At 39.9% G+C, this 24,410-nt stretch overlaps 1 protein-coding gene across 1 annotated transcript; it reads right to left on the reverse strand.

Moving 5' to 3' along the window:
• Nucleotides 1-7,312: 7,312 nt before the first annotated feature.
• tdrd3 (tudor domain containing 3) lies at nucleotides 7,313-20,414 on the reverse strand. The gene is made up of 14 exons (XM_070968883.1): nucleotides 20,194-20,414; nucleotides 19,346-19,430; nucleotides 17,603-17,668; nucleotides 16,680-16,840; nucleotides 15,323-15,464; nucleotides 15,070-15,141; nucleotides 12,670-12,819; nucleotides 12,074-12,226; nucleotides 11,232-11,409; nucleotides 10,447-10,572; nucleotides 8,931-9,883; nucleotides 8,342-8,467; nucleotides 8,008-8,141; nucleotides 7,313-7,560 (listed from the first exon to the last, which is right to left on the reverse strand). Exons 1-13 carry the CDS (start codon nucleotides 20,229-20,231, stop codon nucleotides 8,025-8,027), a joined length of 2,367 nt encoding a protein of 788 aa, XP_070824984.1. The 5' UTR covers nucleotides 20,232-20,414; the 3' UTR covers nucleotides 7,313-7,560; nucleotides 8,008-8,024.
• Nucleotides 20,415-24,410: the final 3,996 nt, after the last annotated feature.

Below are 24,410 nucleotides of genomic sequence, written 5' to 3' on the forward strand. Positions count from 1 at the left end.
CGTCTAGTCATTAGGTATAACTGGACAGGGTCCATAAAAGTGACTGAGAGGTGCTTTTCTCCATGTTTACTTTGCTGCGTAGAGCCATATGTGGTAATGGTAAAGATCAATACCCAGCTGCTGATTCATCATTCACCCTTAGTCCATACTGTCTGTGGTCAAGCTAACTGGCCCCATTTGACCATTATTTTGTCCTGTGTTATGAGTAACACAAGGGGTGCTTGGCAACAAATGTTGGCAGGATGTTTGAAGAATGACCCATGTAGGCCATGGTCTGCTGCACACTGAAAACAACCATTACTACTGACAAGCAGCACCTATCTTGCTCATTAAGTGTTGGGCCTCTCAACTGCAGTTCAAGTAATAACACAGAAGTATGAGACTATGTACCACATCTATTACCTGCATAAAGGAACCATGTGTCATAGGAAAGTCAGACTAAAAATCTGGTTTAGATTCAAGTTTACATTCAATATACTACTTCCTTTCAGCTTCCTGCTCTGCTACAGGTCAGACACTTTCCTTCTTGCTCTCTGTGTTATGGCTGTGTTGTGGCTGCTCTGATTTCTGCCTCTGTGTTTCCCCAGGGCTGGAGCGTGGCAGGGGCGGGGCCGATCTCCTCTGAGGTGAGCGGTGGCTGGACACACCTGTCTCTAATTGGGCTCATCAGGACCCTGCCTTTTTAAGCTGGCTTCTCCCACTACTCTGGTGCCAGATGATTCTCACACGTGTCGCCTGTGTCTCGCCACAGACAGTTCTCCTGGTCCCTGCCTCGTTTCTCTGGTAGACAAGTTGTGGTCGCCTCTCGTTGTCTCTTTTGAGTTCACCTTTTGTGCCAGCCTGAGAGCTTTTTCCCTTTATTGTGATTTTTTGTTCTCTTCCAGCGGTCGCTGAGTCCTCCTCTAGCTGAGGTTTTTGTGTTTGGTCTGCCTGTGAGCGTTTTTCTCCCTAGCGGTGATTTTTGTTTTCTTCCTAGTGCGCTGTTGAGTTGAATTCTCCTCCAGCTGAGATTTTGGTTTATCGTCTGCCTGAGCTTCAGTTTTTCCCGTTTGGAGATTTTTGTGTTTGATAATAAACTGTTCTACCACTCTGCATCCTGGGTCCTCGCCTTCTTTGCTGTCCATAACACTCTGCTTTTCTTCCATTCTTTTGGTGATGTCCTTGTTTTTTTTCTGCCAAACATTTTGGCAAGTGGATCCTGGATACTACTAAATCACAGGGACTTAAATTAATGAAAGAAACATGGGGCTACCACCATATTGTTTATCACTTTCATTATTTCTTAGTACAGTGGAATGTGACCTCCAAACAGCACAAGCCTTTTTGCTGTGTCTGTGACTGGAAACCTGACATCAGGATAGAGACAACATGGCAAAAACTGTAAGCTGCACAGACTGTGAGCGACCGACTGAGAGAACTGCACAGCTTGAAAAGAAGATTGCAACAATGTCGCATTGACTCGCAGCCTCTGTACAAGGTGCTGAAAACAGACAGACTTTTGACCATGGGATTACTTCAGCTGTGGAGCATCCTGGGTCATATTTGGCAGATATGTTGCCCCAAACTAGCCTTCCCTAATGACGCTTCTTGGTGGCATAGCACCGTTGCCAGCCTGGGAGCATTCACTCCAGCAAGGACTTGGCCTGACATTGTCTGCTGCAAAGGCAAATCCAGCAAGAAATTAAACAAGAGGGCACCAATGCTAACTCCACCAGCCAAACTCGTATTTCACAACAGATATGACCCACTGACTCTAATTTTAATTTCTAGGGAACGAGCATTAAGGCTGGCAAAAACCAAATAAATAGCCCCAAAATCACTGCTAGCCCACGGGCCGAGAGAAATTTTGCTAACTCCAACATTTGATAAGTCAAGGGCAAGAGGAAATAGTGGTAACCCCACACCTGATAAGACACACACCATTCTGATTGAGGACTCTACAACCGAGCATGTAAGAATGGCTGAAAATCTAACTATGAATGACACATGTGTCAGGGAGCTGATAGAGCTGTTGCCAGTTAGCCTCTCTACACTTCCAAGTGATGGGAAGATCATTATTCACGTTGGATCATTCTGCAAAAAGACTTTTGCTTTCTACTGGAGAAACTGAGTGACTGTCAGTCACAACATGTATTCCTATCAGGCTCCATTCCAACCATGGGAAAGGAATCAAATCTTTCAGCAGACTCCTTAGCCTGAATACATGGCTAACAGCGCCATGTCTCACCCATGGGATAAAGCTTCCTGACAATTTCAATATCCATCCATCCATTATCTATACCGCCTATCCTTTCGGGGTTGCAGGGGGCTGGAGCCTATCCCAGCTACAATGGGCGAGAGGCGGGGTACACCCTGAACCGGTCGCCAGCCGATTGCAGGGCCACATGCAAACAAACATTCACACTCACACCTACGGACAATTTTAGAATCATCAATTAACCTAATGAGCATGTTTTTGGTCTGTGGGAGGAAGCCGGAGTACCCGGAGAGAACCCACGCATGCAAACTTCACACAGAAAGGCCCTGCCTGACCCGGGGATCGAACCGGCAACCTTCTTGCTGTGAGGCACGCGCACTACCTGCTGTGCCACCGTGCAGCCGACAATTTCAATATCTCTTCTGGAACTGTAAAGACCACTTTAGGCCTGATGGGGTACATCCAAACATTGCTTGTTTCAGGCTGCTTGGCACCAACCTGCATCATATTCTTGATGTGTTATACCCAAACAAGAATACACAAGGGACAGACATTTATATCAACAAAAATAATGACTCGAACGCTATGGAGCTTGTCAATTTACTGGACAGCTTTGGACTTATCCAATGTGTAAATTAAGGCGCTCATCAGCATGGCAATATTCTAGACCTGGTAATAACAACAGGGTTAAGCAATGACAATAAATCAGTATTAGAATGATCTACTTCTGACCATCACTGTGTGTTTTCTGATATCAACATAATCATAACAAAGACTAAAGGGATAGGATATTGAGTAATATTATGAGATCATTTGAGTCACACAACTATGACTGATATAGTTATACAGATGATACACAACTGTACATCTGTGCTGATCCAAATTGTGCTACATCTAGAGACTCCATTGCTAACTGTCTTTTGGCAAAAAATAAATGGATGAGCAGGAATTTCTTCAAGTTAAATGAGGACAAATTTGAAATCCTATAAGTCAGCCTTAAAACAAAAAGACAAAAACTGTTTAATTAACTTCCTGGATTAAATCTGAGATTACAAGTCTTGATGTTATCTTGGGTCTTAGACTCAGACCTAAGATTCAACTCCCACATCAACATTTGTCCACCTTAGAAGCATAGCTAAAGTACGACCATTTCTAAATCAAAAAGATGCTGAAAAACTGATTCATGCCTTTATTTCAAACCGACTCCATTGCTGTAACGCACTACTTGCTGGCCTCCTGAGAAAAAACACTGAGAGACTCTTTCAAAAGTCTGCAGGTCGGCTGTTAATGTCCACCTTCTTGTACAGAAAGCCCTTACTTTCTAACTCCTTGTTCACAATTTCCATTTTTAACTTTATTATATTACTGTTATTCAGTGTTTTCATTTTCTACCTTATGTTATGCATTTTCTTTATTACTTTATTACTACATGACCCCTGTCCAGCAACAGGGTGGTAGATGGTCATGCAAAGGATGAAGGTGTCTCCTCCAACACTATGGGTCCTGTAATTTCACACATATGAGTAAGTGCTATGCTTTGCAATACAAATTGCATTTGCCTAGATCACAACAAAGCATACACATGAAGGCACTTGTTTTGCATGTTAGTGGTGTAGCCATCTACCAGATGGTGGTTTGACTTTAAATTCTTTGATTCACATGCAAATAACCACCTTAAGCCTTCCTCAACTAAGAAGAAAGAGCCGCGCACCCCTTCAATATCCTGTGTTGACAGTTTCGTGGGATTTTAATCTTTTCAAGAGTAGTTAAAGCTGCCATTTCCTCCTTTAGTGTCTTCTTTGTATAAGGCAACCAAGCACTGGAATGACAAGGCTTTTTGTTTCATATCTGTTTTTTTGAGGAGGAATGGTCTTCTGTTGTTGCAGTGCTAAAATGCGCACAGACACATACAGTATATTGGAAATATTATTTCAAGGATCATATTCTCTTTGCTCGATGCATATTTCATTTTAAAAGCAGAAGCAGAAGTACTTGTTCTTCTGTTCATTCAAAGTGTTATATCAGTGTTACATTATGCTAAAAAAGCCAGAATACAAGTGTATACGTTTTTTCACATGCAGAGTTTTGAATTAACCTGTAATTTAACCATCTTAAATGCCTGTAAGATGGGTGGAGTTGATACATACAATACAAAAGCTCTTTCTTATAAAGGTAGCACACTAAATTTCATTCCTGCAGTGCCCTGTCTCTCTTTCACCACAGAGGTTACTAAATATGCTTGCAAGGAAATTCACTCTTCACTCAAGTTCATGTAACCTACTTTCAGGTCTCCTTTTTCCCCATCCACAAAAAGGAAAGAAAGGATTAGGTTGTTGAGGCCAATGTAGAAATTATGTAAGAAAGGAGGCATTTAACAGGATCACAGGGTTCAGATGTCACTGCGACAAAGGTGCCATGGTGGAGAGATGGAGGGTGAGGGGTCAGGTAAGCAGAAAGATAATGGCCAACAGCTGTGAATGGGGATACGAGGAGAGCAGGTGGGAAACGAAGGGGCAGAGCAAAGGGGATGTTAATGTGGGAAAGAAGGTAGTACCCTCTCCAGGAGATAAAAGCATTCCTCCTGTTGCTGAAGGTTATAAGATTGCAGGCTGAGAGAGACCAGGAGCAGGCAATCCAGAAACGAGCAAGCTTGTTTCCATTGCATCAATAACAACTTTTTAACCGCGTCAGTGGCATGGCTCAAGGGAAATTTTGTACAAACAATGCATAATCCTTCTGATTTTGGTGATGCTTCAACTGACCACCATGGGGATCACATTTGTGATTTTGAGTCCAAAACCTCAACTATTAAATGGATTGCCATGTAATTTGGTACCTACATTCATTTCTCATTCAAAATGAATTGTCACAACATCTCCCCTGACTAACCCTATCATCACAATAACAATTATTGTGATTTGTTGTTTTTTTGTGCACATAAAATTATTTGACTTATTTTATGTGTGTCGTGCTAATTAGATAATGTTACCCTGCTAACATGCTAAAGTAAGACTATTATCCACTTAACATCAGCATGGTAGAATTATTGTAAATAATAAATAAATAAATATATTGTACCAAATAAGCCTGTTTCATGCATACAAGCATTTCATACCTGGTTCAACTCCTCAAAATAAAAGATCTACTTACCATATTCATGCATATAACAAAACTGAATAGTCTCAAATTTCAGTAACCCTGGACATAACATATGGATGAGCTTGTCTGACATAAATCTGAGTGTCGTTGGTAAACATCATCATAATCTATGGTATAAATCTCCAGAAACATATAGAACTTGTTTTGTTTTCATGGGTTGGGATGTTGAAATACTATATGGCTCATAGTGTCAGGGTATTTGTTGCTGTGTATTTGTGGAGTACACTCAGGTCAGGTCTGATGTCCACCACCAAGATAACACATATGGAGGGACACTCACATTGACGCCCACAGGCCATTTTACAGTCACCTGATCTATTTGGTCTGTGGGAAGAACATGCTTGCTGGATTTGGACCCACAACCTTTCTTCTGTGAGGTGACTGTGCTCACCATTGAGCAATCCTACCACCCCCTCATAATCCAACATAAATGGAAATACAGTCAAACTGAGGCTGACTGTACTAAAATCAGTCAAGCCCAAACTAACTTAAAATGTGTGTGTGTGTGTGTGTGTGTGTAAAATGTGAGATGCTGCCCCAATACATTTCACTTGCAGTGTAAATGTTTTCATGTAAAATCCAATCATAACCTGAGGTTTGTTTGTAGACTACTGGATAATTGAGGTGACATCCAACTACTGTCTGCCACAGAAAATCACACACAGTACTTGAAGTTTTAGATTTACTCTGATGACAGCATCCACAAGATTAAATCTACTGTGGAGTTACATAAACATGAAAAACAAGATGTAATCTAATCTGTCCTGCCAGCTTTCATAGTCTTTCACTTTCTTCATAAAGGACCAAAACAGGATATCACACTAACATTACACTTACATTGGCTAATATAAATATTTATCATTCATTTACAAATATAATAAAACATGTTCCAAGTCCCTTGTTTAAGCCTTACTGTTGTTACCCAAATTTCTCTCCTTCATACAACAGCTACAGGGATTTTCCTTGATAAGAATCAGTTTACACTTGTCAAGTAATAACAGTGACAAGAAGCTGACCCTATAATCCACAGCATCAATATTTGCACACATAATAACCCTACATTTGTTGAGTCTAATGACTAAGGGACCAAGGGGCTTCCGCCTAATATTTGTCTTGCCTGACATTTCACAAGGCCAAGAGAAAAATATTCAATATGAAATGGCCTTAATTCCTCTTCCAAAATATCACTGCTTATCTGATTGAAAATCAATCCTTTATGATTATCTGGCCAGTGTGTCACGGTCAGCCCCCAAGAACACTTTCAAGAGCTTCACTTTCAGTTCCTCCCCAACGGATAGGTTTCCATATTACCAGCTGTGAATTATTCATCTATGCTCGCTTGGCGTCTCAGTTGGAAAATAAAGGAAATCCTTTGGACCAGTGATACAGAATAGTAAGGCAACCTCTCTGCTGAACCCTGCTGCATTGTCCATTTGTCTCCTACTGTTGGTAGAAGTGAAATTGGAGCTAAGGTGGACATTATTTCTTGATGTGTAAAACTTGTCCGTCGCACAGCACAAGCCCATAAACAGCCGGCTCAGTGGTGTGTGTGTGCAATGCTTGAAGAGCTGGGTACAGTGCCTTTTGTAATGTGCAAAATGATATCTCTGCAATGTAACCGTCTCTATTACAGGGGGAAAAGATTGTCTTACCCTTTGGTTTTGCTTCACAGAACACGACAAACGAGCTTGAGCTGCATAGTGTCTATGCAACACAGGTGTTCTATAAGACAAGAATTAGTAAATTTGGTAGAGGTTTTACGATATGTTACCAGTTAAGATTGACGTTAATTAACTTTGTGATGAACTAAATCTACGTGAGAATCACAACTACTGCTGTGAGATTAAAAATAAAACCAAGGACCCCCTGACAGGTTTCTATTTCTGCTTTGGTTTAGTTTATTTGTCATTTGAATGTGATGATTAGAAATAAAACACATTAAAGCAACAAATCCACTACATACTATAATATTGTTTATTTTAATGCATCCATTTAACAAATCTTCACAACATGTACAGTAGATATGTCCTTAACAAAACCAACAGGTGCTCATGACAGTTTTCTTTTTGTTTTTGCATGGTGTCCAAGCCCTTTGAAAAGTTCTGTATGTCCTGATGATGTGGACACCGAAAAATTCGGAAGCACTCTGGATTGTTGCAGAAAGTCACATAATCTCTGTCATGGAGGGATGAGGGACAAGCACACTGATGGATGGAGGAAAAAGAAAAAAATCTTACATTTACAAAATGAACAGTGCTTACATTTTAATGCATTTTGTAAGATCATGACTGCTGCAGACCTTGTGAAATACTTTTTACACTATGCACTGTACCAGCAGAAGAAAGTTGAAATTATACAAAATACATTTCTACATAAAAATGAGAGCATGAAAGTTTTTTGGCTGTGGTTGGCAACAGTTTCTATTATGTATTATATGTAGGTAATAATGCAAGAGACAAGGTTACAGAAATGCCTACAAATGACTTTAGCGCAGTCTACACTTCCCATGTTTATTATATAATTCAAGACTCCCACTACGATGAAAAGAGGAATGTTATGAATAAAATGTTCCACATTAAAAAAAATATAACATTGTTCACATACTGATGTTTCAATTATTAATTGAAAAACCCCATTTCATATTTATTTACCTGCAAAAGCAGACACATCAATCTCTCGCCCTGGGTGGCTGGTAATACTGCTGTGTTGGTCTTGTGCGTCTGGGCTGTCCATCTCCCCCACGGCGAAACTCTAGTGAACTGTCATAGTAACCATCGTCTTCCTCCTGCCAGTGTACATTTGATATGGTTGTGATGTTACTGTGGGTAATCAGATTAGCTGTCATTCACATTTCATTACCACTGTCAATCCACCTGAATACGGTTTCATTTAAAAGTTAGTTCTACGTAGCTTTAACCAACACATTTTGATCTTAAAAATTCTGAATGATTAATGGCATTATTAATATGTTTTCTCTCTCCTTACCAACACATCAGCAGGAACAGGTTTGATGTTATGCAGCAGGACCTCTTCGCAGTTTCCGTAATCACTAAATACAACCACAGCTGTGGAGCCCGATGGATGCACAGCATCTATTCTGGCATGGTAGAACTTCATGTGCACACAAGTACATGTGTGCACACACGCACACACACAGAAACAAATAGAAATGTAATTATTTTAATACAAACCTTTCCAGAAGTCAAGACACATTTATATTAATTAATTACAACATGACAAACAAATCAAACACACTGTCAACACTGTGACTGAGAGAAAATGAGTCACAATCACAATAATTATTCTTTGATGTCATTTAACACAACTGTCAAACAAGCTCTCACACAAGAAAAAATAACCCACAATGTCTAAGTTAATTTTCATATTTTAACAAATTTGAGTCTCAGCTGTCAGATTTATCGTGGTTACTGTGGAGAATTTACGTGTCACATTATAAGCTCATTTGTGCATGTCACAGTTTTATTTCAGTACGTTCTCTAACTTGACATACGGTAAGTTGAATGCAATCACATTTATCAACTATCGCTCCGCTTCCAATTCAGGAATTACATACCTTGCTGTCTTCCCAGTACAGTGCCAGGCACTGGTCTCCAGGCTTCCAAGCGTGCTCCACAATATGACCTTTCTCTGGTCCTCTAGGACCTTGACCTCTGCCCTGTCCCGACCTTCTTTTAGGTCCTGGGTTATTAGAAGGGTTTTTCTTGGGGGGTGGCTCCCTGTTGGGGGGACAGGATGAGTTTGGTGGCTTGATTGGCCCAGTTCTTTTGTGTTCCATATCTCCATTTTGGAAATGAGAAGGATCCCCTGTCATGATTCGACAATCCCGTGATAACCCCACTTCTTGGGGCATCCCTGAGCTTCCTCCCCTAAAGTTAAAGTTTGGTGGCCCGCCATCCCTTTGTCGGTCAACGTGGTCCGAGTTAGGCCGGTCAGCCTTCCCCATGCGCCTGCTGTTGTTTGGCTCTTCAGTTCTCTCTGTACGTTTATTATTTCCTCTTCCTTCCAGCTCACTTCCTGCGGAATTGCTCAGTTTAGACGTGGGTGCAGTGTCTTTCACCCCTCTCCTGTGAGACGGTCCAGCCATGTTCCCACCACCATCTCCATTTCTGGATCGTTGGTGGTGAGATCCACTAAACTCCATCTGCTGCTGAGGTTCTCTCGAACGTGTGAAAGTAGTCGTGAAGGATGAAGAAAAAATCTGCTCATCTCGCATCTCTCTCCTGTCACTATGCGACCTGTCTGATGTGCCTCGTGACCATCTCTCCTGGCCCCTCCACGGCTGGGCTTGAGCTGATGTTTGGGAGGTTGTGCAGTTAGAGAGAGGCTCTTGACCAGGTTTGGGAAAATCAGTGTCCCTGTGGAAGCGAGGTGGTCTGTCATTTCTTTGTTGCCTATGCTCATTATGCGAGGAGAACTTGGTCTGAGATGTGTCTTTGGAGTAATAGTCTGAGTTGGAGAAATTTGCTTTATTCTCATGGTGTCTCTGAGGTGCCTGGCTCTTTGGCTCTGGCAAAACAAACCAAAAAAAGAGCAGTACAATTAAAAGCTGTGGCAAACCACGAGAAGAATGATAGAAGGAATACTGACAAGACCGCATTACCATGTGCTATATACAGTTATTCAGTGATGATTAATGAGGGCTAAAAACACGAAGGGAACATCAGTAAATAAAAATAGCTAAATTGTCCTTGGTCAAACACAATCTTATATCAAAATATATAGCATTTAAAGATATGTTCATGCCCACTTTCAACTGCAGCCCAGTGATGCATTGGTCTTGCACACAGAGATGATTTCAGGCATTTAGAGAACATGACTTAATTCCCCTCAGCTCACGATAGCCAGATAACCATCTGTCTGAATCTAATCGTGACTCTGTCCAAGCTGACATCCTGCTATTATGTGGTACATTCTTACCAAATAACTGGCTTGAAAAGTTATATAAACCCATATCTAAAATCATGAAATGACTTTCTTCCTAAAATAAATCAAAAGTGAAAGCATGATGTTTATGGACCTGAGAGAGGTACCAAGGCAATTTACAATGAAATCTGGTCCAGTTTACCCACCATCAATGGAGAAAACTCCCATCTTGGATTCCAGAAAGTCAAACAGAGTGCTTGGTCCTGATGGCCTTCCCCCTGCTCCTTCCTCCTCTTCTTCATTTCTGGACCTGCCTCTGCCCCTTCCTCTGGCTGAAAAGACCCCCAAAATAAGACCCAATTAAGGACAGTTTGATCAATGATACTGGATGTTTGAATGTGAACACCATCTAGCCCTGGGTGTCTAAAGCAGGTGTGACAAGGCTTTGTGTGTCTGCATGGGCTCATTTTAAAGTTGAACCCAATCAGGTATTTTATTTTTGTTCAATGTGAGTAGTAATACAGGAACACATATACAACCCTTAGAGATTACATGAATTTGAAAAGGTTAGTGTTCTGTAGCTGACACAGAGCGGTTGTTCCACTTTATGGAAAAAAAAAAGCTTTCCCCAGAAAAAGGCAGGAGGTAGCTCAGTGTGATGGAGGCAGTTTCAAGCTGCTGCAAGTTGTTTTTCAGCACTGAAACAAATACAGAACAATGACTCCAGGTAAAGTCGAACATCCATCTGAAACCTTGGGAAAGTAGCCGGCAGTAAAGTGTGTATACAATTTGTAGTAAATGGACTAAAACAAGCAAAACCGCCAGCGTGGACCTTTAACTAGGCTGTAGGTGACTTTCAATGCATTTTAAGGACCTCCACATCACTCCCCCAATTTCACTCTTACTCTGCAAGAACACCAAGTGTTGTGGGCTATGGGGCATTTTTTCAAGGGAAAGTGGGCAGCATGCATGTGTATGTCTGTGTATGAACCTCTGGGTGGGGGCTTGTTAGACTCAGCAACCACAGGGCCAGGTCTGCTGCCAGAAGATCCAGTCAGTAGGCTGTTAAGTGCCACTTCAAGGTTGTTGTTATTATCCATTAGGGCCTGCCGAGCTGCCTCCCTGTTAAAGCCCATCTCCATGATGTCCCTGAGAGCACGTTCATCCACCTTCACACAGGATATAATGACAGGAAGAACACAAAAAAAGATTGTATGGAGAAAGCATAAAATGTACAGGGAGATGAGGAAAATACATGTGGATGGATACATACTGTTTGGTAATATTAGATTCAGAGCTAAGGTTCATTGTGACAGAGAAAGATGAATTGGATAGGACATTAGAAAGAGGAAAAAAAGATCCTCTAAGAACCTCTCTTCCTTTTAAGTGGGCCACACATGGGTATCACTTTGAGTTTTAGGTTGGATTAGAGTGCATTCAAGTTTCAAACCACCATTAACACACTCCTAGCCAAACACTGTAATATCCTGTTCTATCCTATTTATGTCTTCAGCCCAAAGCAGCTGAGCGCTGCCTAGAAACTGGCGAGTCACAACACACAGCTCGATAGACTGCCACTTGAGTGGAAAACCTGACCAAGCTTCCAATTCATTTACATTTCTACATTATCATAATCAATGCCTCATCCAGTCCAAAGGACCACAAGAAGAACACAGAACAAGGCCCAGCCTTTAAATTGCTTTGTTACATTAAATGGAGGCTTCAGTAATGTGAGACAAGAATTTTAATTTTGACACAAGTGGCTTTCATCTCTAATTTATATTTAACAGACTTAGATTGTCTTATAGGTTTGGAGCAAGTTCGTCTTCTCACCAGCTCTCGATAATTCCCATCTTGTCTGCTTTCAGTTCTTTCAACCCGGTCTTCTCGTCTCCTTTGCTGGTATGAGTCTCGGCTCCGAGAGGATGAAGCAGCATTGGATAAATTACTGCCTGCATTTCCTCCACCACCAAATGTACGAGGACCCTAAGTAAAAGAACATGAAAATCAGCGGAGCTTTAGGTTGGACAAAACAATAAAGCCAACACAAGAAAGAGAACTTTATAGTTGACAATGCACTTGATTTTTTATTTGAAGAGCGACTCGAATGTCAAAGGGAATCTAGGTTAAGATGAATATCAATAAGGAGAGTGTATTTTTAAATGGAGGCTAAATAACATCGTTTGTGAGAAAATACTTTCAATAAGAGCAAAATTAGTTAGTCATGAAAATCAGATGTCCAGCGTTAAACAACAATTACATAGCGTAATAGATCAGGTCTATCATACATGAGACGGAGATAACAAATGGGAGTTAAAAAATGTTGAAGTAGCTGTAAAACAATCAAGTCCCATGTTGTTACTGCAACCATTCATGACACTGACATGCGATTAAGACACATTTCCATGATGAGGGATTAAATACAGTACCTCTTTGGTCTTGGCCACCTCAGCAATAGCTGCTGTCCGCTGCTTTTCAAACTCATCATTCTCATCAGTACTCTTGACTGCACTGTGAGTCTGCAGGGTTTTCCTCTGGTCTAGTTCTCTGCTGTCTACTTCATCCTTCCTAGCGCACTTCTAAAGGAAGAAAAGAGAGTAGAACATGTTCTCAAAGATCCTCCTCAATCATGTATAGGTCCTGTAGAAAAGAATCAATGTGCTTGACAACTTCCATACTTTGTGAAATTACAACTATAATTAAGTCACATGCACTGTTTCAGTTACACTCCAAGATTTTGCTGTAGCAACCAACAGCAACCCAAATCCCAAAGCTGTCTCCCGGCTATGAAGACAGAAATTCAGCATTTCCTGCAGCTGTTTCATGACCGTTGGAAGTGATGATTCAGTCAGAGAGGTCAGCAATTGACTGGAGCAATGACCTTTGCATATGAGTAAGTTCACCATCTTTTTGTTACATTGCCAATCCCTTATAGATAGAGCATGAACATGAGTCAGGCAGTCTGTAAAATAATCTGATTGACTTTGACAGCACCTGCTGTTCACCGCTGCTTTAAACAATATGAAAAGCTTCTTGTTCAGTTCATTAAATCCCTGCAGCCATCTGAAGGCAGCAGGACATATATGGTGATCAGTGTCAGAAGTGCCATGCCTGAGTGCAGTACCATTATGCACAATGACCGTTCATTGTGTGTACCGTCATTATATCACATGCAAATGACACCAGGCTGTGAACAAAATAACAACACACTCATCTACACACATCAGACGGATCCATTATGACTTGGTGTTCTGTCTGCTTATGCGACGGACATCAGATTATCAGCGATCATTAATCCTGTGTGTCTTCACTAAACAATCATTTGTTTGAGTCGTGATCGTACTAATTAACTGTTAAAAAAACCCCACAGCAGTTGCCCTGGGCTGCAGATCTGTGGTGCTGTGTGTTCACAACGTGCTGTTCTACACAAACCACAGAGTGGTATGACATCCCTGAGAAGGCATTAATTTGCCTATTGAGCTGTTGTCATTATGCGTCACTCTGACTGGCACATCTGTTTAAGAGTGATGACAGCACCCATGTGACTGGCTGAGAGTATATTAATCACCTTACAACCTATATTCCACTTCACCCAGCACTTAGTGCTGCTGCACCTACATGAACCAAAATAGCATAATTCAAAGACCTTGTTGTGGACAGTTTACTATATTTTATATTCTGTCGATAACAGTTACCAAAGATAAAAGTCCACGGGCTTTGTAGATTAGCCAGGCAGGGTAAACTGATTCTAGAGAGGCAAGGTGAGGCCAGAAAAAACCCCCAGATCTATGGGCATGCCTAGATATCATTAAACGTGGTACTGGTATTAAACTCATGAGGGGAAACATGTCCAGTGAAAACCCACCAATTTCTTCAACTTCAATCTCAATTTTAAAGTAATTCCTAGATAGTGGTGGAAGCTTCATACTGCAATAATGTTTCTCAGTCGCAGGAAATGGGGGAAGTGGGACTGACTGACTGGTAGAGAGAATCAGCTTGAGCAAATCTGGAATCAAGTGCGGGAGTAAATCCCAGAATCCAAGCATCAAGCTGCTACGGATGTACCCCACTGTGCAACTGTGGTCTTCATCAACGGAGTATTGACTCAGGCTCAGTGAGTTTTAAAACCAAAAATTGCCTTATTTAATTTTCTGTAAATAGCACAAGAAAACCACAAAATATGAAAAAATTGAAATTGAAGTTTCTGAAGGCAACAGGAATTGAGCGTCGTTATTCTTTTCAAATGTAATACTGTGTATGGATACTGACTAGGTTTTTTTTGGATGGTGCACTTTAGAGGCCTGCTGTTCGCCTTTGAAACATCTCTCCTCACTTTTTCCTTTTTAATCTCCTCACCTTTTCGACCAATTACCACAGTGCACACACTGCACTTATACCACATACATTTATGAAAGTGGAAAACAGTTATTGCACTGTTTGCAATTTGTGTGGTAGGACAACAAAGCAAAATGAAAATGCAGTCATGCACTTTAAAGACTCATGAAGAACCTTACAATTAGTTCAAAAAGATTAGAGCAAACATTGTTAAGAAAAGGGACATAAAGGCCCCCTCCTTGAGCCAGGCCTTGGTCTGGCCCCTCAAATACATTAGTGAGGTTATTCTTATTCAACAGTGTCTCTGACTTGTATTAAATTGCTGCTGAAATCTCATTTTTATGCAGTTGCATTTTCCTAATTGCATTATTTTTGTTAGTTTGCTATTACACATTCCTGTTTCTAGTTAATTGTTTTTCTTGAGTGTTAATATCAGAAAGTACCTTGGAACTTTGTTTTTGAAAAGCGGACTATTAAAGTTTTATTGTCCTCACCTGACCAAATGGCACAAATGGGGGAGGTCCACCTTCTGCTCCAATGTTACTCCTGCAGTGTTTGGCCAGACTCTGCAGGTAGAAAGTAAGGGGAGACCATTCTTAAAAACTAAGAAAAAAATCTAAACCTAGCAAGAGTAATGACAGGCTGGTGGTGGCTTTTAATGTAGATTTGAAATGATTATGAACACATGAATGGCATATTTTTTAGCAAATGCAGGTGAGCCATCATGACAAAAAAATCAGCCCTCACCCTTTGTAGTTCCCATTTCTCCACCATGTGATCAACCTCTCCTCCAAGGACAGAGATTTTTGAGTCATCGAGCAGCAAAAGACCGTTTTTAACCTGGACTGTACCAAGCAGCTTTACCTTTGTTCCAGGGGGGGTATTAAGACTGGAAAACAAAACCAAACAACAACAAAAATAATTAAAATGTATGTTTGAAAGGATGCTTCATTTATAAATTGTTAAACTAACTGTTAAATATCAAACATATTCAGGGTTTAAATTATCACTGAGTATCCCAAGCCCCACAACCTATTGCCTTACCCATACCACTTTATAAATGACATGGAGCAGTGCCAGGGGATGGGTGGCGAGGCTAGGAGAGACTATTAATAATCCCAGCTGCTCACCCATCCTCATGGTAAATTAAAAGCCCCTCTATCTCATCAGGCCTGATAAGGCCTCTGCCTCTCTCATTAAGAAAGCACAGGGACTTAGAGGGATTTCCAGCTACTGATGCCGGATGCCAAGGCAACAATTAGGGATTTCACTCCAAACCTCTGGGATAGATGCTGTTCTCATGATAGCGGCCAATGCAAAAGTGAGGCACTCTCAATCCTCGATTCAGTCACATACTCACAATCCTACAAACACACTATTTACCCTCTGATCAATGTTGCTACTTCGTGCTTAATTGTCATTCCTCTATATTACTGTCTCACACACTGAACAGTCTTGTAATCCATCTCATCCTTCTCTGCCACTCACTTATGGCCTCACGCACACTAAAGTGAACACTCTCATAAGAAACACTAACCACCGCTGTTGGTGGCCAGTGTGTGTGTGCTGCTCATAAAGAGGGGATTTGTTCTGTTCTCTCCTCTCTTCCCATCAGGAAGTCCAGGCCCACATTCTGGCCACTCCACCTGTACAGACTTGCTAGTCACCATGGCAGCAGTCACCAAGGCCACCGTTGCTGGGATGGAGATGTAATTAAGGCTGGGAATTGTTAGACAGCTGCCACCACGTGGAAATTGCAGATAAAGGGAAAAGTAAGACATTTGGTGGGGTGAGAGTGCTGACAAGGAGGTGAAAGAGAAGGGCGTGTGCACAATCTTGCACATTTGGCTTCATATATTCAGCTTTGAATATATGAGGAACTGGCTTATTGACCCTGCTTTGCATCTACGTAGCTACTACACATACATTTTTTGCAATTACTTATTTATAAACAAGAAAACTAATGGTATTTCTTACCAGTATTAAACAGTGATATCAACTTCCCAAGTTTTTATTTTATCATTTATTCATTACAATACATACATCCTATTATTTGCACAAACCTAAAATATTCCTAAATGCAACAAAACTATTACATAGGTACCTGATCTTAGACAGGTGTTTAAACTCCAATCCAACACAGGTGGTATGACCATCTGTCATTTGTAGTCGCAGCATTCGCGGTGCGCCCTGGGACTCCTCATGGTCTTTAGGAGCTGAGACGTTCCTCACCTTCTGCACCTGGAGAACACATGGACCCTCCAACTGGCCATGTGCAAGAGACAACAAATGAATTAGGGCTTAAAGGGAAAATCAGTAGCATGCAGAGTAGTACTACAACAGCAAAATACTAGCATGTATTTACACCAAATCATTCCAAAGGCATAATAAAAAATAACTTTTTATTATTTAGTATATTTAGTATAATTTAGTATAATGGCATCAGCAACGGTTTATTTGTTCGTCCAGACTACTTCATTGCATACCTTTAGGTTCACAGTGACCATTTTATTTAAAACCATTTATCAGATTTATTCCATCAAATAATGATTGCTATTTCTGTGAAAAGAAACGTGTAGCATGTAACTGCAATCTACAGGCAATACTACTATCTGTATGCAGTGTAATGCAATCAGATGCTAGGATAGCATTCGCACTGTGCGAGGCAGAGTGTATCTCAAGGGTGACATGAGTGTGCATCTTGTTCTAAGCATGAAGGGAACACAGGCTAAGCTCACATAGAATTACATGTTTTAATCCTCACTATGAGACACTATTTGGGGCATTTTTACTCTCCAGTTGCTCAACTCAGTTTCACACATGAAGAAGCTGTTCTTTAATCCTTGTTTGTAAATGTCTTAGGGCCATCTAGTGGCACCAATGAGAACTGCACCTCAGGTGAAAGCTTAGGCCTGCACTGAGTTTCAGCCGTCAAACAAAAACAAAAGCGACTTTGGCACACAATTTCCCATAACGTTACAAATATAGCATTTGAAATAGATTTGTAAGAATTTCTCCACCACTCACCTTCTCAGTTCTTCCACTATTGATATCAGATGGTAGAAATTTTCTCCCAATAGGTCTCAGATCACTCTGTGAACAAGCCAATGCTCAAGTTAAAAAAACAAAAAAACAACAACAAATAATGTGCAAATCAAAATGAAGTGAAACAGAGATCTACTTAAACACATTCAAAAATATGCTGACCTACACTGGGCTGTGCCTCAAAATAAAACTAATCTGCCTAATGCTATTCATTCACATGTGATGTAGGAGCCTTTTCACTTGTACCCTCAGTTCCAGAAATTGACATCATGGAGCCAATTCAAAGCTGAGAAGTAATCATTACTACTACTATTACTGCATTACTTGCAGTACATTACAGTATATATTACATAGTGTACTTTCGATTTATATGGTTTATTGAATACTATCTAATTAAAATTAGGTTTTCAATTATTTCAAATATTCAGAACAATTATACATTTTCTAACAAGCTTATTGAATTTTAGATTTCGTTGTAACCAATATAATGATAAACTTTCTCCATACTACAAATATCTGTCAGATTTCTGTTGGCTGCACCAAGACACCAAGTCCAAACAAGTCTGTAACCCTTTCTCTCCACAGTTGTTCTAAATGTGGGCCAGCTATTTCCCCAGTAAACCTAAAGAAGGAATTGTTTCTTCATACTGATGTCTCCATAAATATATCTAAACCCAATTACAATACAATTATTTCAAAATACTGCATCAACTTCTAACAGGGTGAGGAAAATGGGCCTAATATAACTGTGTTAGCAATGGGGCAACCACTACATTATTATTCATGTTGTTAGCCAATCATAATGGCTGCATTATATTCTCTCTCTGTGCCATTAAAATAGATTTTGGCTCTTGTTAATTTCTGATGTCATGTAAGCAGGTAGGCAATGGACAGAATTTCACTGGCTAATCAACAAGGAAAAAGGAAAGTTTGATATGAAGGTGTAGCATGATCTTTAATGCTGAACCTGCCCATAGTGGGTCATACAATGACACTAACCGGCAATAGGGTCCATTATATAGTTTTCATACAAGTCTTCTGAAACAAATAAATCCCAATTACAATTACAAAAAAGTTGTGATGCTGTGTGAAGCTGTGTGAAACACTAATGAAAACAGAAGCTTTCCCAAGCCAATGTAGTAATATCCTTCAAACAATCGTGTTCACAAAGTAGTGAAGCTTGTTCCATCTTTGTTTGTGTATGACTGAGCCTTTTGAGGATCTTCCTTTCAAAACCAGTCATGATACTTTTTTTTTTGCACATTCTACAACTTCTGCAGTCTTCTATTGCCCCTGTCCCAATTTGTTTGAAACATGTTGCTGGCATCAAATTCAGAATAAGCATATATTTACAAACAATTCATGAAGTTGTTGAGGTAAGACATTAAATATATTGCCTTTGTACCATCTTCAATTGAGGATAAATTATTTTATGTTTGCTTTATGTTTTACACAGCCTCACAAATATTTTGGAATTGGGGTTGTACAATGACAAGCCATTCATAACTGTGTTCCCATGCTTTTGCCTGTTTCGTTAGAGTGCATGGTGGGCTGTGTTTCATCAGTACTCACCTGAAAAGCATTAAATACTGAATGAATTATCATAACATTTCATAACCATATCCCACCACAGTTTACAGTGCAAATCCATTGTTGAGTATCATACCTGTATAATGCTACATAAATACTGCTGTTACGCTGGGGAAATGTACATGTAAAACTTACATCAAGTGCAATACGAATAACATCATTGAGTGTTATTTTCTCAGCAGAGCCTCTCAGTTCTGCGATGCCTTCTTCACTGAGGTACCTGTAGGGGACAGTCAAGGTGGAGAGGGAGGATGACAATGTCAGTAGAGGTTTCAAGTAGCAGGTGAGGTGAAAGCTTAACATTAACATTTTCATGCTTTCACTGAGCATCTACACATGGCTCTTAAACCACAAGAAATATAGAGGACGCATCTATATAACTACCTCGGTTTAATTTTATTAGTCTAGGAGAAAGACTGTAGCATTGGAGTATGGACCATCTCATGAGCAAAATTACAAAACTGGACTGGGATCAACGCTAATATTTGGATGTTTTGAAGACGAAGGCTATAGTCTGCAATCTGTAATTACTCTATCATAGTAAACGTTAGCTATAAATTGTACGTGCGCGCTGCTGGGAAGTTTTGACTTTCAAAAGTTTTTGTATTTAGCTGAGGTCAGCAATCTTTTACCATTTCTGCATGTAACGTTAAAGTAACTGCTGCTTTTCGGTTAACGCAAACTATAGCGCCAGTTTGCATTATATTAATGCAATGCTAAATGTGTATTGGCTAGCTAACGTTATTTATCTCGCTAACTAGCTCTCCGTTAAATTAGCGTTAGTTTCGATTTAAACAAACTAATTACGTTGCCACAGTCCGCAAAATATGGAAGAGTTGTGTGTAACATGGCAAACTTCGCGTTCTTGCAAAACTCTAATGTAAAGATATAACATTAGCTTATGATTCGTGTTGTGAGCTAACACCAATCTGGCACCTCAGGGAGTTAGCTAGCTGACTGATGTTAGCTATCATGCTACATACCAGCCCTCTTGGATCAGAGAATCAGTCAAATCGGTCATTTTCGTCCAGACTGTAGAGGCGTAAATAACGACACCAATACGTTTAAAGTGAGCACATTTGAATAATGACTATCTGATTCTGTAGTACATTTTCTTCTGCTAACAATAATAAAGCTCGCTAATGTGAGTATTGAACAACTCTACGTAACATACGTCACTATCCGACACGCGCTTTACGAATATGGAGTGGCAAGAGGGTCAAAATACTTTCTCTTCCAACGGTAAAGGGCTCGTGTACTTGCTGCATGAATATCTAAATTGATGGTGAATCACAATATAGTGCATTCCCGTCATATTATGGGGAGAATTCACCATTTCTGTCCTAGTTGTTGTGCTCAGTCAAGCCAATCACAGACCAAGTGCAGCATCCCAGCAAAGTTATTTGGATGTCTAGACAGATTTTATATCTTCTCCTTTTGGGATGCATAGTAAAATTATGCATGTTTCAGTAATCACTTGATGCCCACTGGATTACCAAACTATAACCCCTTGTATCCAAATCAACATTACAGGAGTTTATATCCAATAATGCATGCTGAGAATGTCAAGAGCAATCTCAATGATGCCTGCATCATGAGCATTACTATATGTTATACTATATTATAATGCAGTCAAAGTGCACACGGCTACTACAAGGTGCACAACGCACTGCACTTTGTCCTGTAATAAAGTCTGATAAACATAACACATGCTTGAAAATGCAGATGCAGAGGGCAGTGTGCTTAATCTTTACTCACTGTAAAGCATCAGGGTTGGAGTCTTTTGTTGATTTGACTGTTGTTCAGATGTTTTTTTTTGCCTACTTACTTTGATGAGAAAGGTCCACACAGTAGCTGTGTACAATCAAAACACTGAGATATCGCACGCTATAAAAACATGTGTAGAGGTGCAGATATGACTATTAAGGGACTAGTTCAGCCAAATTAAAGGAAAAAAGAATGACACTTACATCAAGTGGTGCTTGACCCCACAGATAATTAAAGATTTATGTGTTCAGGTTTTAGGTATCTGTCTCTGACAATTTCAAAAATTTGTACTACTCAAAGCACTGAAAATTTAGAAACTCATCACCAGTTAGTTTTTATCAGAAACGATGTCCTGTATGTAAGGACCGCTGATGGACCTTGCTGTTAACAGATTTCACTGGGACTATTGCCATGGGATCTATAGGATCTAGGATATGACATTATTGATTACTTCTATGGTCATGTGAGAAGGTGTTTTCACACAGTTTGCCTGAATAGACATGTCGTGTCTGGTCCACAGCATAAACTTAATGACCGATACACTGAACCAAAAGTGACTGATATGTTTTTATTAATGTTATGAGGTTCTGGTGATGAAAACAATTGAATTTTTCAAGCACTGAAAGCAATTTGCTTTCTTGCTTTCTTCCTTTCTTTTTCTTGAAAGCATAATCATGCATCCGTTTTAGAATGGTCATGCATTTTTGAAGCACCACTGTATAGAATTAGTGAAAGATCTGTGTACAGTATTAGATTTCAGAAAGGAAATACCTGCCATAGTTTACTTATCAGTGAAGCAAACCCCCAAATTCTGATGCAGTGATACCATTTTAATTAAATCCACAAGATGGCAGTATATGAACACTGAAATCTTAGAACAGCGCCAACTTTCCTAAGACAAGTTACACAAAATTTAAAGCAGTTTTCACTCAGATGTCTCAGCACTTTCATTGTGAGGATAATATTTCCCTTAATGAGTCAGAGCCTGACCCTTTTCTCTCATGGCCAAGAGAAAAATTCTAATGTCAAGATTTTTCATTCTGAAATTATTAGTAATTGTTCTATACAAAACAGACAATGCTAAACATTATTTCACTGCATTTATTCTAGCTTTCTCTATTTTTAATGAATTGTATTCTTTTAACAATGTTGTCTAGAATAGGACACACAGAGTTCAATGGGACAAAAAACATCCAGACTTACATGGATTTTCTGTATGTAGACTGTTTGTTTAGATTACATCAGCATCATCAGTACAACGAAATTTGGATTTCTATTATTTGGTCATTGGGGTTTGTATATCCCTTTGGCAAGTCTTTGATCAATTTGCGAGGTGGATCTCTTATTGTCTGAGAGGATTAGCAAGGCACAAGGCTAAAGGCTTGCATTTGGTGAGATGAAGAGTGTTAATACAACGCTGGCAGCCAAGCAGATAGCCTTTCAGGGACTCAAGGAATAAAGGTCTTTAAAGATAATGAGATTTCAAGAGGTTGACTTCAAATATGTTTTGTAGCTGGTTTCATTCAATAGTGACATCTGACCTCAAGTTTTGCCTTGAAAAAAAAAAAAAAAAAAAAAAAAAATATATATATATATATATATATATATATACACACACACACACACACACACACACACACACACACAACATCCATCCATCCATCCATCCATCCATCCATTATCTATACCGCCTATCCCTTTCGGGGTTGCGGGGGGCTGGAGCCTATCCCAGCTACAATGGGCAAGAGGCGGGGTATACCCTGAACCTGTCGCCAGCCAATTGCAGCACACACAACATATAAAATTCAAAACATTTATGCTAAATTTGTTTTCAGCAATTCACATAGAAGCAATGCTCGTACTCTATCTATATCTCAGTTTGCCAATGAGTGAGAATTTGCCCAAGGCCATTTCCTTTTTTCAGACTGACAAAGTAGCATGATTATACTGAATCACTGCTGAACTTGTAAAAGATTGAAGCTTGAAATACAACAGTTGAAATTACATGAGCTAAGAGGCAGCTGAAATCTTTGACCTGTTCCCTGTTTGCCAAATACTGTAGACAAGGATATGTTCTTTCAAAAAACTGTCAATCAAACTCACAACCGACTGTGGTTAAAGTTGTAACTGTCAGATGGCTACACACATCTAATTAGCATTCATTCGGGTGTTGAGGTTTTCGGAAGGACTGGCATCCTTCCAGCTGTCTAGGGCCACAAAGGCAGTGGAAAGGATAATACTGCTTGTTGCTTTTTGTCCTATTGACATCATGGGGTTATGCAAACTTTATTGTCTTAAAGAGGAAAGTTCTGCATGATCAGGCATAACTACTGTATGACAATATCAGCTGTAGAACAGCTTACAGCTTGGCACCCACCATGAGCAATCACTAACATCACTGTCAATATTCCACACAATTAATATGTTCTCCTATAATTCATGGTTTCACCAAGAGGGGCAAAAATGTTTCATAGTGGTTGGATTTACATTGGAGAACTCTCTTTGATACTGTATGTCTTGGGGGAGCAAATCATACTTTGATTAGAGCATGTGAGAAGGATCTCACAAAAGTTTCTGTTTGTTGCATCACATCAGTTCATTGCTGTTTTCATCAGACAAGGTATTTGGGGTTTTACTGTAGCTTGAGGCTTACTTTTCACTTGCCAAACAAATCTGAAAACCAACAGCATAAGGCGCTTTCAGTATCACAAACTGATAAGAAGCAAAAAAGAGGGCGGCATCAACTTATGTTCCACCCCAAGCTTCACATGAAAGCCTGCGTCAGAAGTAAAGGGTTTGTTGGGTCTATGAAACGTGACAGCATAGGATGGGGAGAAGGGCAAAGCATTTTCTAAAATATACAGAAATGGTTTGTAGGCCTATATCTGACAAGCAAGTAACCCTAGTGTGGTAAAGTGACCTACAGACTGATGTTTTTCTCATGTATGATATGGAGTGCAATTTCAAAAGACAGCTGTCATTCCATTTCAATAATAGCAACTGTGCATGATAGCAGGCCTACTATGCTTCATAGAACATTGGTTAAACCTGTCAGGGAAATGTTATGTCTTGTCACCCATGCACATGAATAAAGTTTTCAGAACCAAAAACCACTTTTTTTTTTTTTAGATATGGGTTGTGCTCTAAAATTCTGCATATTCTACAGTCTTATTGGATGTCTTTGTGTTTTGTTGTAAACTATGTAGTGGTGACTTCATAATAACTTTATTAGTATAATTGTACTTAATTGTATTAAATTATAATTGTATTAACTAAAAAGTAGGCTGTCGTAATCTATAGCGGTAACGCTGTTCAAGCGACAAATTGTAAAATTTCTATCCAGTATGACATGAATGACAAACCACTTCCGCACCCAAGGTAGACCCAGGCTACGTAAACCATTGCACCGACGGGCGACCCACACTGACTAAAT

The sequence above is a fragment of the Chaetodon trifascialis genome, chromosome 1 (assembly GCF_039877785.1).
Source record: "Chaetodon trifascialis isolate fChaTrf1 chromosome 1, fChaTrf1.hap1, whole genome shotgun sequence".
NCBI lineage: Eukaryota > Metazoa > Chordata > Actinopteri > Chaetodontiformes > Chaetodontidae > Chaetodon > Chaetodon trifascialis.